At 39.0% G+C, this 13724-nt stretch overlaps 1 protein-coding gene across 6 annotated transcripts in view; it reads left to right on the top strand.

The window, feature by feature from the left end:
* Positions 1-13724, top strand: part of LOC121891789 (interleukin-1 receptor accessory protein-like 1) — a 301317-nt gene that overhangs the window by 57388 nt on the left and 230205 nt on the right. For 5 of the 6 annotated variants that reach the window (XM_042404354.1, XM_042404349.1, XM_042404351.1 and 2 more), the window contains one exon: positions 10412-10504. In XM_042404354.1, the coding sequence (XP_042260288.1) occupies positions 10423-10504 (82 nt within the window). In that variant the 5' untranslated portion in view covers positions 10412-10422. Of the gene's footprint in view, positions 1-6297; positions 6323-10411; positions 10505-13724 lie in introns of those variants that run through there. The other variant, XM_042404353.1, reaches the window with a different exon arrangement.

Genomic DNA, 13724 nt, shown 5'->3' with positions numbered 1-13724 from the left:
TGGCAACTACAGCATGTCTGCTCACCTTAGCACTTCAGTTTATTTTTGCTTGCAGGGCTGTTTGGTTCAGACATGTGAGGGGCATTTTTTTTAGAGAAAAGGTGCAGTGAAGACAAATAGCTTTCACATTGACAGTTGTGTGTGTGTGTGTGTGTGTGTCTACTTTTGCAATGAGGCTATGAATTGAATATATATATAACATACAGTTATTTCCCAAGTGCTGATTGTGCACCTGCCCCTATGAGGAGAAATACACTTTGCTTTGTTTGGTTTAAATTTCAACTCAAAGGAAAGACAGCTTGCCAAAATACGGTATATTGTATGTTTCAATCAAATAATTCAAAAACCACATGCTGCACATTCATCATTATCCTTAGCATTGTGCATTCATCAATGATGAAACCGCAGTACTTTCATGCAGTGTACAACCTCAACACACAAAGTCAGATAAATTGACTGTACAATTTCAAGCACATTGTCTGTCAGAAGAAAGACTTCTTCGATCAAAGGCTTTGTTTGTTTGTTGCTGTTGGCTGGATTGTGCATTTTCTCTCCTTTTGGCTCAAGCTGATTCTTCCTTGTGGCTGATTTTTTTTTTCTTCCTCTTTTTAAATCAGGAAGATAAATGTTAAGCAGCCTTAATGATTATGGTTGCTTTAGGGTAGGCGTTTATTAAGTTGTGTTAATAATCTGACAATCCTCTTTCATTCCTCCTCAAATCAGCCCACGGTTGTGCTGCTTAGACAAGAAAGTATATTCAGCTGAAGTGACTTGGCAAACTACAGGAAGTTCCAGGGCATTTTTGTAGGCCTTTACCTTCTACATTTTTTATGGTTTAAGGACATTTGTTGGACATTTTATTGGATGCTATTCATATTTCCCTGTAATCTGTAAAAAAAGCTGCTCTGTAGTACAAGAGGATGTCAAACATCCTGCTTCCTCTAAAGGCCAACTGAAAAAAAAAGACATTTCCAATGAAATCTTTTCCTACTGTTACACTGTAAATGTATGCAATGTTTTTTTTTTTTTTTTTTTTTTAACTTAAAGTCAAAGCTCCTTGAAGAACTCAGACTTTGATGCTCTCCAGTGAATAGCATTAGCATACTGTAGAGTTAGCTAGAGACTCGTCTGTTCGGCAGCAGATCAGTCTCGGTGTCACAGATTTAAAATTAGGTGTTGAGTAAAAATGTGTGTAAGAGGTTGTGTGTGAGAGAGATAAAGAACGAAATGCTTCAGCCCGTGAATATCTCATGGTTGCCTTTGGAAGTCTCGACCTCGGCTTGATTAATTTTCATTTTATTTAGCATTGGGAATGTGTCTCTTAAGCACACGTACAGTTGCTATAGTTATATGTAGCTGATGTTAGACTCCAGGTAACCCTGCGGCACGAGTTGTTACAAGTGTCATTCAGCAGCTACTGTAGCACACTTCCTCTCGGGGTGAATCCCATTTGAAACCTTGAACTCTGACCGTGTTTGAGGGTTTGATTGACACAGGCAGTTCAGATCGAGCTGGGATGTGGGGGTTGAGTACAAACAACTTGCTGGATTCTACGCAAGTAACTGTAAAAAAAAGTTGCCATCAAAACCTCAGTACAGATTTATGTGTTATATGATCATGAAAATCATTTGCTTATAACATGATGACAAGAAAAGTCTGTTTTAATGCTGATAGAATCCTTTCAAAGAGTGCTGAGTGATCTGCAGTGTAGCTGTAGAGCACAATTGTCAGTATTAATTTAGCAGCGTGTGATTCATCACTGTGCCATTTTATTATAAACCCATATCCATCAGAGTTAATTTAAAACTTTTAGACAGTCTGAAATGCCGCTTTAGTGCTAAATGAACAAACGACTCTTTTTCAACCCAAATACTTGTCCATGTTTTGAAAAATCAACATCTATTAACACTGGAAAATTTGCTGCACAGATGCTACAAATTGGTTTAATCTTTTAAATCACACTAACACATTTTTATAGACAGTTATTGAGACAGTCAAGTCTGTAAAACTCAAATGTTAATCACTATGGTGTCTAAATCTGGATAGTTTGCATGAGAATTTGCAGTTACCAGAATATTCCTCAGTTGCTTGCTTCAGTGTGTGTCAATGCTCTGCTGTTTGGCACCATCTCATGATACTGCCTCTCATGGTTGCTTTCTCCTGGTCCTCTCTTCTTCTCCTTTCTCTAGCGTTCATTCATCCTCTCCTCCCCTTTCACCTCGTCCTCTCAGTGATTCCAGCAGGCTCTCCCTCAGTCCTCTTAGTCCTGGCCTGAAATATCCAAAGAGAGAGCTCCGTTCATTTAATGTCATCCTTATTTCCCTGACAGCCAGGCAGGATAAAGAATCTAGTTAGCAGGCAGCTCAGGGAATGGGACTAAGAATTGGACGTGACTGCAAAGACAGTCTGTATGTGCGTGTGTGTGTGTGTGTGTGTGTGAGAGAGAGCCAGTGTGCATGCATTTTTGTATGTGTCCACAGAATTCATTGGAAGTGGATTTTGTCAGCCTGGCTGGTGGCAAACAGCTCCCAAGACCAAAAATAAAATGTTTAAATTATACATTATATACTGAATCTGCCATTTTTCACCTAAAGACCATTTTTTTTGTCACTTCCACAAAGCTGCTTTCTAAATCGTTACAAATCACTCTTAAAAAATAATTATGTTTATGGTGTGACAACGCTGTGGTTAAGGTCGAGTAAGGTTAAGGCACAAAAAACCATTTGGTTAGGGTTAGGGAAAGATCATGGTTTGCGTTAAAATGGTCGCTTGAAATGGGGTTAGTACTTCCTTGAAGTTAGGCAACCTTCATTGTCATGGCAACAGTAAACACACAACAGTTACAGTAAAAAAAAATGTTCCGACACGCGGTTGGAAACATCACACTCGTGGTTGTAAATGGGAAGCGAATGGTGGTCTCGTGCAGATTCTGTGTACCCTCCGCCCAAAGCTGTGTTTAACTTGTTTGATAACAGGATAAACAAATATACAATGCATTATTTTGTCTTTCCGTTTTCCGTCTGAATTAAAAAAACGGAAGTACTGCGGACTTTTCCGTACATTTTCATCTTCAAATTGGCAATTGGGATAGAAATTAAACCAAAAACAGAAAACGACTTATTTTTCACTTTTATTTTATCTATATTATCTGCCCCTACTGCATCTCTACAAAAACATTGTCATTGGCTATGCTTGCTATAAGATAGATAGATAGATGCCCTGTAATGCATGTCTCCCTCATCCTTGGTGAGGATGTAGGCTTGTCATTTGCTGGAACCCTGGTTGAATTTCTCTTTTCGTCTTTATCTATCTATCTATCTATCTGTCTATCTATCTATCTATCTATCTATCTATCTATCTTATAGCAAGCATAGCCAATGACAATGTTTTAGTAGAGATGCAGTATGGGTAGATAATATAGATATAACAATAAAATCGAAAAACAAATAATTTTCTGTTTTGGTTTAATATATTGCCGATTTGAAGACAAAAACAGGAAAAGCATGTGGATTTCTTCAGCCATAGAGGTTCTTATTTTGAGGTACCGTACATACTAACCTTGCTAGAGAGCTAGTAGCTAATCTGGGAGTGAACGTAAAGTTGAACTGGTCACTGTGATAATAAGTTTGGGTCCCTTGTACACCTGTTTACAACTTAGGAAATCATAATTATGATTTTTCAATTTGTGTTCAGCTTAAGATATAATGATTGTGGGGATAAAAATATTTTTAAGCCTCAGTAGTCAGTTGAAGAGGAGTAATACTGCAGTGTATTTTTAATTAGTAACAGGGCGCTGAGGTCATGTCTTTAGTATTGTCTCTGGGAAATTGTTGGGTTTTAACAACCAGGGGAGTGTTTTAAGTCTGATTATGATATTCTTAGAATTGACCTTTTTAGCAAAACAAAACAAGTAAAACTAACAGGATTTAGTGTTTCTCTACCAGAATTATATTTCTACAGTTGTGAAGAAGTTCATCATGCAGGGAGATTACATTTACAGAAAATATATTTTAACAGTTACATAAATATAAAAAATGTGGAAATTTTGTATAAATGTACAGACTTTAGTGGTTGGGGAATTACTTGACCTCAATATTTCAAAATCCCGGCTACACCCCTGAATAGTATACTTTTTGCTTGGCGTCATTATGAAAATGAAGACAACCGTTGTAGCTGGCTAGTTTACTACTGAGAACATCACATTTGAAGCATATTTAAAGCACTGTCATAGCAAGTGGTTTAAATATGTCACTAGTCGGCAACTCAGATATCCTAACGGTTTCTAAAATGACATGAACACAAAGGCCTCACTGTGGGATATGTGCTGTGTTCATCTCTCTCAAACTGTATTTTCGTCTGTTGTACGCTCACCACACAAAACCCTAGCAACTAAAGCAAAAACACTATTACTCACAATGTCGCTTCACAAGTGTGTGTGTGTGTATGAATTCCATTTCAGTGCTCTGTATTCATCTGTTGATTGCATTCTTAATGCTTTTGTGCTGTTTTTTTTTCTCACTGTTGCTAGGGAAGAAATGGACTGCATCCATATTTTTAACCCTAACGCAGAATAAACATTATTTGAAGACATCGATGGTGTTAAACATGTTTAGAGGTGTCAATCGCATTCGAGAAGCGACCTCTTCTCTCTCTCACTTCTTGTGTGCATGTGAAGAACATGGAGGCTTGTTGCAGGGTTATTAGATAATCTAAAATGGAATAATTCAGTGAGGAGAGCACGGACTCGTGTGGGTGTGTGTGTGCGTCAGCCAAGGGTGTAAGGGCTGGAAAAGTGTTCCTCACAAATAGAAATGTTAATAACTCACCAAGCAGAGTACATATCAATTTTCCAACTGGAGGTAGGAGGAAGGGGGCAGAGAGGTGACATGGGGGAGAGATGGTGGTGGGGGGTAATGATAGAGACAGACAGGGTGTCGTTCACACTGCAAATCAGAGCTTTGCATCTCCAGTGTGGATATGTGATTCAAGGCATGTGACCCATTATGCTACATATGTTTAAGAGATCAGAATTAGTCCAAATCAGAGGCGTAGCTAGGAATCCTGGGCCTTTAAAGAAAATTGCTGTCCCCCTGGCTCTTTCATAAAATAAGTAGTTAAGCATATTCATATTTGTCTTGGCACTCTTCATCTTTCACTCCACTAATAGCAGTACCAGTTAGAGTTGCGTTGAAAATAATTATATAAATAAAAATAAATAATCTCACAATTGTCACATCCTTGGCAGTTTGGCTGAGTCAGTGTTCGTGCGCAGGATGATGAGACTCAACAATGGAAGAAGCGAGCAAAATGCCCAAGTTTTACACCTTAATTCAACAGAAACTCAAAGGCACAGAACAGAAATGTTTTCCCAACAAGCGGTAGAAGTGTAGGTACAAAAAACCCATGTCTGTTATTGCTTCTCGTTGTCAGTTCACGTTGGTATCCGATACGGGTAACATTCCACAAAGATACGAACAGTCACCCAGAAACATCAGATATGAGCAGTGGTTCAGAATTGAGCACGAAGGCCTTTGGTGTGAACAGCCGAGAGCAAATGTGTGACAGAGCAAGAGAGACTTGAAATGAGAGATCGGTATAAATCATCATCTCAATATCCATCTGGCGAGCTGTAGTAAAGCAGTAAAGCCTCAGTCGTCGATTGCTGAAATTGTTTGTGTGCTAGTATGAGAGGGAGATGCATTCCTCAGGGCTAACTCCGAGCCCCGAGAGTGTTGAGAGAGTGCCCCATTTCTCTTGCCGAACCCTCCTCGAAAGTAATTGAATTTTGGATGAATCCGCTGAGGAGGAAACACTGTCAGGGAGGAGAGAAAGTGGATGCTTGAGGAAAAAAGCAATCAGAGAATGAGAGACAGGTGACAGCACCTTTTGGATGAGCTTTTCTTTAAAGAATGGTATACTATGAGATGCTTGACAGGATAAGCTTTCATTGTAGGATTTTTAAGGGAGGATAGTTTTTTTTTTTTTTTTTTTTTTTTTTCTCGGATTTCATATTTTTTTGGACATCCAGTATCCGTTCATTTGTTGAAAGGGGATAACTCTTCTTGCTTTTTTCTGCTGTATTGTGTTCCTGATCATATCTCTGACAGTTAGACAGCTGCACTGAATCTTTCACTTCTCGCTAGCTAATAACCATGTGCCAAGAAGTAAGATGATAGTAGCAATAATACATTGACACCCCTTTCATGATTGCTGATAACAAATTGAGTATTTGACCTTGATAAGCCCTTGAGTAGCTTGTTTCTTCAAACAGGTGGCCATCTTCTTAAACCACTTGCATCAGAAGCAGAAAACGAATGATAAAGTAAGTATTTTGCTGAAGGCCGCTGAAATCTAGCAAAAAAGGAGAACAATGAAATCATGACAATGTTTATTCAAACATTCCTGGTTGCTACAAGCCTTCCCCGCCTCCATGTTGAACAATCAGACCACTTTTCCCTTTCTTTTCTTTCCAGCTTACTCCCTGCTGGTTAAGAGACTAAAGTCATCTGTAAAATCAGTTGTTAAATTACGAACTGATGGAACTGTAGCAGCTCTCCAGTTTTGAGTGCAGTGACTTGCACAAGGCACCTAACAAAACCCAACAGTTTGATCATAAATCAACTGATTATGCTGTGATGAGTAAGACAAAGTAGTTTCCCAATCAGAAATCCTGAATCAGTGGAGTGGTGAGGGCCCTCTCCAGAGCCTATAAAGCGTCTTTCAGGTAAAGTGGTGCAAGTGTGCAACATAACAGCAGCGAGATGGAACGTAGCCATCGTGAACACAAAGCATCAAGTAGAGGAACCTTAATACAAATAACAGCCGCATGGACATGTGGCCCGCATCAATGCAAGGCCTCACTGTCATATGAGCTCAACACCTTTTACGTTCACTTAGATCTCCTCAACAGAGCCAGCTATTAAAGCAGCATCCCTTTTCCTCAGAGGGTCTAGCACTTGTGTCAACAGCGGATGTGAGAAAGACCCCGCTGAGGATTAATGTGAAGTTACCCTATGTACATTTCACAGATGTCTCAAGTGATCTCTTTGACATATCACGGAAAGCTCCTCACCTGCTTCAAAACCGAGACCATTGTCCTTTTACCAGAGAAGCCCTGCAACTGTCCCTCCTCAACATTTGCCAACCTATGGCACTCACCCCTATCATTATTATACTTGGTGCAAGCAGATCCAGTCATAAGTCATCTCCACTCAGGCCTCCCATGACTCAAAAATAACAGCACCTATGTCACCTACGTTGTTTGACAAGCTCAGCAGTCTTGGCTTGAGTATTACCCACTGTAAATCTGGTCTGCTGTTGGGGAATCCAGACAGTTCAGATTGGCAGGTACATCTCACAAAATACTGCTAAACACAAGTGCTGTGTGCAGAAGTATCCTAACCAGTCCTGTTGCACCCAGGCACGGCACATTTAAGGCCCAGCATCTGCAGCTGGTAATGAAATTCACCCAGAACATCATTAACTCGATGCAACATTAGTGAGACGAGTTGCCTAAGCATAGCCCACAGAGCATTTAAGGACATCATCCAGTCCAGCTTCAGTGTGTTCACCCTGCTGCTGTCTTGGAGGAGGTTGGGCATCTTCTTCCCTCAGGCTGTAAGACTCCTCAGCACCACTTTTAACTTCCCCACACCACCACCAATGAAATGTCACTCATCACCTCTGCTGTACATGCCCCACATCTTATATTGAGCTATGTTCAATATTAATAAGCTAAACTTTAGAATATTTGATTCCTTTTTAAATCATGATTAAACACGTGAGCTTCATTACAGTTTCTTTTTTACTATTTACTATAGCATATAGCTGATGTTGCATAACTTTTTTCTCCTGCATAACCTCGATATTATTTTGCTCTTTTGTTATCATTATCCCACAATGAACAGTATACAGCGATATGACTGTTTGTAATGAATGTTAAAATGCCATTGCACTTTTTTTTGTTTTTGTTTATGATTTTCTGCACTGGTATTTCAGTTGTATTGCTACAATTCAAATCTATACAGTCTGTAACACCCTATATTTCTCCACTGCCCATGAAAAAGACACAAATAACATTTCTAACTAACCTTGGTGGGAGAAAAAAAAAACACAGTGAGATCAGTGTCCTTGGAAACGGCTTTGTGAAACCTGACTTCTGGAGCCATTTTCCTCTCAACGGCTGCACAGAAGCTTATGGCAAAGCACTATGTCATGTTTTCATGTGTGATTCTTTAATATATTTAATCCCATAATCCACAATTTTTGCTCACTGCACATATGCAGGCATGGTTTGTGATCAGTGTACCCAACAGAAGATGATTTACTGTATTTGCTCATCAGTGTAGTTGGTATCAACAAAAAAAAAATTACCATGCATCGCAAGAACATGTTTTTAACCTTTTCACTGATAATAATGGCTGGCTTTGATGTCTTGTAGTCCAGGATATCACTTTGAGCTGAAGGGATACTGAGCAGAACTGGTGATTCAGTCGTTTCCTCTGTGTTCAAACCAAAGAAAGAGACCACAGCTTTTGTGCTAATGTTGCAGACTTGCACCCAACATGGAAAACTAATTAAAAAGATAAGATTTTTGTGTGGTAGCGTGTTGCTTTTCTGAGGTGGCATTGGTTGCAGGAAGCAAGGGCTGACGACAATAGGCCTTTGACGAGGAGAACACGGCAATGTTGCCGTCTTTGGCTGATGGCCAGTTTCGCATGCCTCTATGAGTGTCTCAAGGGTTATTGTGGCTTTTCAGGGTTTCCCCTCAAAGGCTTTCTGATGCTGCTTTGTGGAATCTATGTGAAGCATCTTTGTCGTGACTGAAATGCCAATGGAAGCGCCCTTGTAGCCTACATGGGTATCTTGTTGAGCTATAGCAGAGATGGCACTTTTGCCTGTAGCAAAGAGAGGAATTAGATGCCCAATAAAAAGAGTGATTATACAGTCACATGAAGGGGTTCAATGAGCAAGTGTATCACTGAAGAATACTGTCTGCTGCTGACAAAATTTGAATAAACACTGTTCACTTTAATTAAACTTTAGACCAGTCCTGTTTTATTTTCAATAAAGTTTGACTGCAATAAGGTTTTTCTCACCACAAGGAATTCCCAATTCTCATTGGCTAGAGAGTGTGCATTATTATGAGATAAAGCACCAGATTTTCATATTACAGTATTATTCACAGCTAGAATTAATTTCAGCTTCACCTAGTTAAACATTTATTCCATGGTTGACAGAGATGGTGTCAGCACAGAATTATAATTTAATGCTTGCATTGCTGTAAAAATCGAATAAACAATACAGTATCTCAATCATTGGCATGTGATTACAGTGTAAACTGGATTAAACACTCCAATCAGTGCTGTTATGAAATATAGCACATTACAATGGATTGTTTTCATTTACTTAAAGATGCCCTGTGGAGTTTTCTTATAAACCAATGAAAGTTATTTTTACTTTCAGTCTTATTCCAAAATGAATCATGAGTACACCTAACAAAGGTGTTTGCAAAGCCTTGTGACCAAGATATGCACTGGGATATTTTCCAATTAGAAATAATCTAGGAGTTTGTAAATTACAGCCCTACTGCAATTTATTGTCACTTATCGACCGACATTAACGCCAACACTGATATGTGTGACAGGCCAATGTAGCTGCCAGGCCAATTTGTCTTTTGGGCACAGTTTTTTCCATTATTTGGTCACAGATTACTCATTTATATTGCATACAATATCCTAAACATATGTGTTACAGTGATTTGACTTGATTTGATATTTGGTGTGTCCATCATTCTGGTGTGCACATGGATCCAGTGTGGGGCTGGAACATGTACTCAGAGCGAGATGGCTTTAAACTTACTGTATTTCACTGACATCCACTGACATGCTATATCATTCCCATTATTAATAACACTATTATTGTCATTACATCTACATTTATGGTAGTTCTCCAGTATATTATCTGGTGAAGCTTTTCTAAACAATTACACAGAGAGAACCTGATTTATGTGGGCACCTGATTATGTCATGTTGGTGGGGGAGAAGTTGGATTAGTGCTGTGGGTAGTTGACAAAGCAGCAAAGCCAGGTATGCCTTGATAGAGATGTGTCTTGACATTTGTATCATCAACAACTTCGCCCTGATTATACAGTAAGTCCCTGAAGAGACACCGGTATAAATAAAGCAGAGGCAGATGAACTTAGGATAGTTGAAATTTTTCCAGCTGACCTTAGGTCTTGTAAAAGTTCCATAATTATTGGCAGAACCTGCTGTTTTTTATATTTGAGCTTTGATCGAGCATCTCCTGCCAAAATCGTTATCTCTTCTTCATTTGATGTTTTGGATGCATTCAGTGTATTCACAGCATGCCTCAGTACAAAATAATAACTCAAGCCTTTGTTTCCTTGTAGGACTGGTAAAAATGAAAGCTCCCATTCCTTTTCTGATCCTGCTTCATGCCGTTGTGGTCTATTGCCTGAAAGTGGTGTCGAAGAGAGGCTCAGGTAAGTCTTTTCTACAACAACTACTGTGTCTCCCTTCTCTTCTAATAGAGGACAGTTCTAAAAAACTATTAAGACACTCACATTTATTTAATGCTACAGCTACATTAATTGATACAGACATTTGATTCCCTGGAACCTACTGAGATTTCAAGGCTCTTTTTTTGCCTGAAAGCACAAATAAGTGTTTCAGTCAACAGCAGAGGGATGGGTCATGATGAAATACTGAGCTGTCCTGTCTTTCAACATCTTGATTTTTAAGTCTACAAACAACCAATTTGAGGTGCAGTGAATGATGCAATATGCTGCTGTTGAACTTTGCAGGTCATTTGAGTGGTATAATCTGTTTTATAATCTTCTGTGTTTATTCTTGAGGCATTTGCAACATACCTCATGATTACATAATGAGAGATAACATAAACCATGTGCATTTCAGTTATAATGCATAGGTTCACATTTTTGTAGTCTGTCTTAAGACAATACTGACATATCCAAATATTGAGTGTTCTTGGTCATTGTAATTGTTCCTCCATTCCATACTGGCTGTGAAAATATCCCTCCCTAAAGCAAATTTGATGTAAGTGAGTTTAGCTGAAGCTAATGAGGCTTCAGTGATCACAGTTAGTCAATTCAAGTGGGTATTTTCCAATTTTACAGTCTTTTTAGTGCAAAATTTCCTCGGACAGTGTTTCCTCGGAGGATGGTACACAGCGAGGGAATTTTTCAGTAAAAAGACTGTAACCTTGGAAAATACCCATTTGGTTTAACTAATTTAAACTGCTGAAGCATCATATTCACTTCATCTAAGCTTTAGAATACATTCTTGCACAGAACCAGGACTGTGTATTTGTCCCTCATTACTTACGTATATTGGGAAGGGATCTCTCACAGCCAGTATGGAGAGGATGCATGATTAACCAAGAACTCTTTGAATATAAGTTGGTCTTATGATTCATCTGTTTTGACTTCATTTTTAGCATGTATCTCCCTTCTATAGGTAAAAAGTTATTTTAATTGTTTTTAGCTGTGTTTTTTCTATGCTGTTTGATGCAACTGAGTGTTCTCTTAAAAGCACCGTATTACCAAACCAAGCCTCAAATTGGTCTTCATGGTGCAAAGGCTAACAGTGAGTGAATGTGTGTGAGTAAGTTACTTTCTGCATGCATGAAGCACTTTGTATCTAAGAGAGTAACCAAGAATATCCAATCATTATTATGGTTGTTGCCTTTTCAGATATTGAGAATAATTACTTTCTGAAAGAGGACAGAAATAAGCCAGAGGAGCATCTACAATGGCGAACATGAAACATAAAGGAAGTCTTTTGTCAGTCTGTTTTTTGTTTTTTTTTTACTATCCAGAGGCTGCTTGTGTCTGGGTTTTTACCCATGCATATTAGACACAGGTGCAGGAATGGCCCAAGGCTCATCAAAGGGTTTTCTGCTTTTCCAGCAGAAGTCCCTACGGGCTATCTCCTAGGATGCTTCACGAGCTATAGCCCAGGGCAAGGATTTGAAACGTGTCCACTGATAAATGAACACCCCATCTGAGCCAGACCGCCGTCCTTTGTTCCTTTGCTTTTAGATGGTACGGCTTTATTAGAAGCCATGCTTGTTGCAAGTTAGAGCACTATTGTAAAAATGGATTCTGGGCAATAAAAGCCAGTCTGAAACTGCATTGCTTTCATTTTTATGGAATAGAAAGTAGCAGCGGGGGCAGGAAGGTGAATATCCCGGTAAGATAGCATTTATATTTTCAAAGGAACACTTTTCAGGGTTTAGGGTTTCTTTGTTTATGCGGTTGGTTTGGTCATATTTTTGACTTGTTGTCTTATGTAAAACCCTAAATTTTGATTGTAGTATGTTTCTGTAATGAAAAACTGTCACCTGAATTTAATTCCACATCAGTCTGAATTATGAAGCCTTGCTTTTCATCCACAGTTCAGAATATTCAGGAAAATATGGGTATCCAGTTGAAATGGATCAAACAATTGACTGACTGAATCTCTGATAAGATGTAGCAAACGGGGCTGTTTTTCGTTTCTACCTTTTGTTCAAGAAATTCACTGTAGACAATGAACCCTGCAAGTGTCAGCCCATTAAAGGAAATTAAATGACTTGATTGACTCCTTCAGGGACAATAATCCACTATCCCACTTGCTTTCCCTTCCGCTAGGCTCACACTTAAAGCACATACACTCACACACACAAAATCACACATACGCATTTTGGAAACCCCTGCACTGCGCTGCATGTGCACCACTATTATCTGTAGATGATTAAATTCAAAACACCCGTCTTTGAGTAATGCTTTGTCTGCATTTGTACTTGGGGTGGAACGGTGCAAAAACATACAATGCATATCTGCCATACTAATCCTCAGCATGCATATGTAGGAGAACATATCCATTTGTCCTCTGCTGTGGTTCCTCTTTGTTAGAATGCTGATATGGCCTGAATGGTTGAGCGAACAGAATAATTATGTATATTTTTGCTTAATACAGCACATCAAGTTAGATGTTGAAGTAAAACCCCACCCTTACACGGCAGTATATTATCAGGTCTGTGATTTTCAATCCATGACGTACAATTCACTCCAGCAGTTATTTTGCGATTGAACTCTGTGCCATTGAACAAATTTTGTAGAAATTGGTGTTTTATGTTAGTTTTTGACCTTTCAGCATAAAACGACGAGTGTAGAAATAACCTACTTTTTCTTTGATTACGATTAAACTGACAAAGTGGATCTGATTTGATGTAGCTCTGAAAGATTGTCTTCTGTTGTGTAGTATTATATAGTGGCACTGTATCAATATGTGTGATGCCTTTGTTAAGCATGACTAGTTATCTGTGTAATAAGCAAAATGCATCACAAAATGTACCCAAATAGCAAAGTAGATCACCAGTATATCATTTCAGTCTTGGCTTACAGCAGGGATTTGGAATCCCAGTTGCTTTTTCATGGTCAGAATGCAGATCACAGTTTAACACGTCTGTGTGACGGCAGAGGTCTAAAGATTAGAGGAGTAGGCTTGTCACTTCCCCAGTGGGAAAATCTACGTGGGAAAAGTGAACAAGTGACACATCTCCTGTTAAACTGGCCTTCAGCAAGACACTTAACAATGATTTGCTTCTCCCTGTAGGGCAACGATAGAAAACTGTGGTTGTACGTGGCAGGTCTCACACATGAACATACTGTAAGGCTTGCAGCATTCCTGGGAAAGAAC

Source organism: Thunnus maccoyii, chromosome 24, assembly GCF_910596095.1.
Source record: "Thunnus maccoyii chromosome 24, fThuMac1.1, whole genome shotgun sequence".
Taxonomy (NCBI): Eukaryota; Metazoa; Chordata; class Actinopteri; order Scombriformes; family Scombridae; genus Thunnus; species Thunnus maccoyii.
The sequence above is the reverse complement of the archived record's forward strand: the minus strand, read 5'-3'. Positions and strand labels throughout refer to the sequence as shown.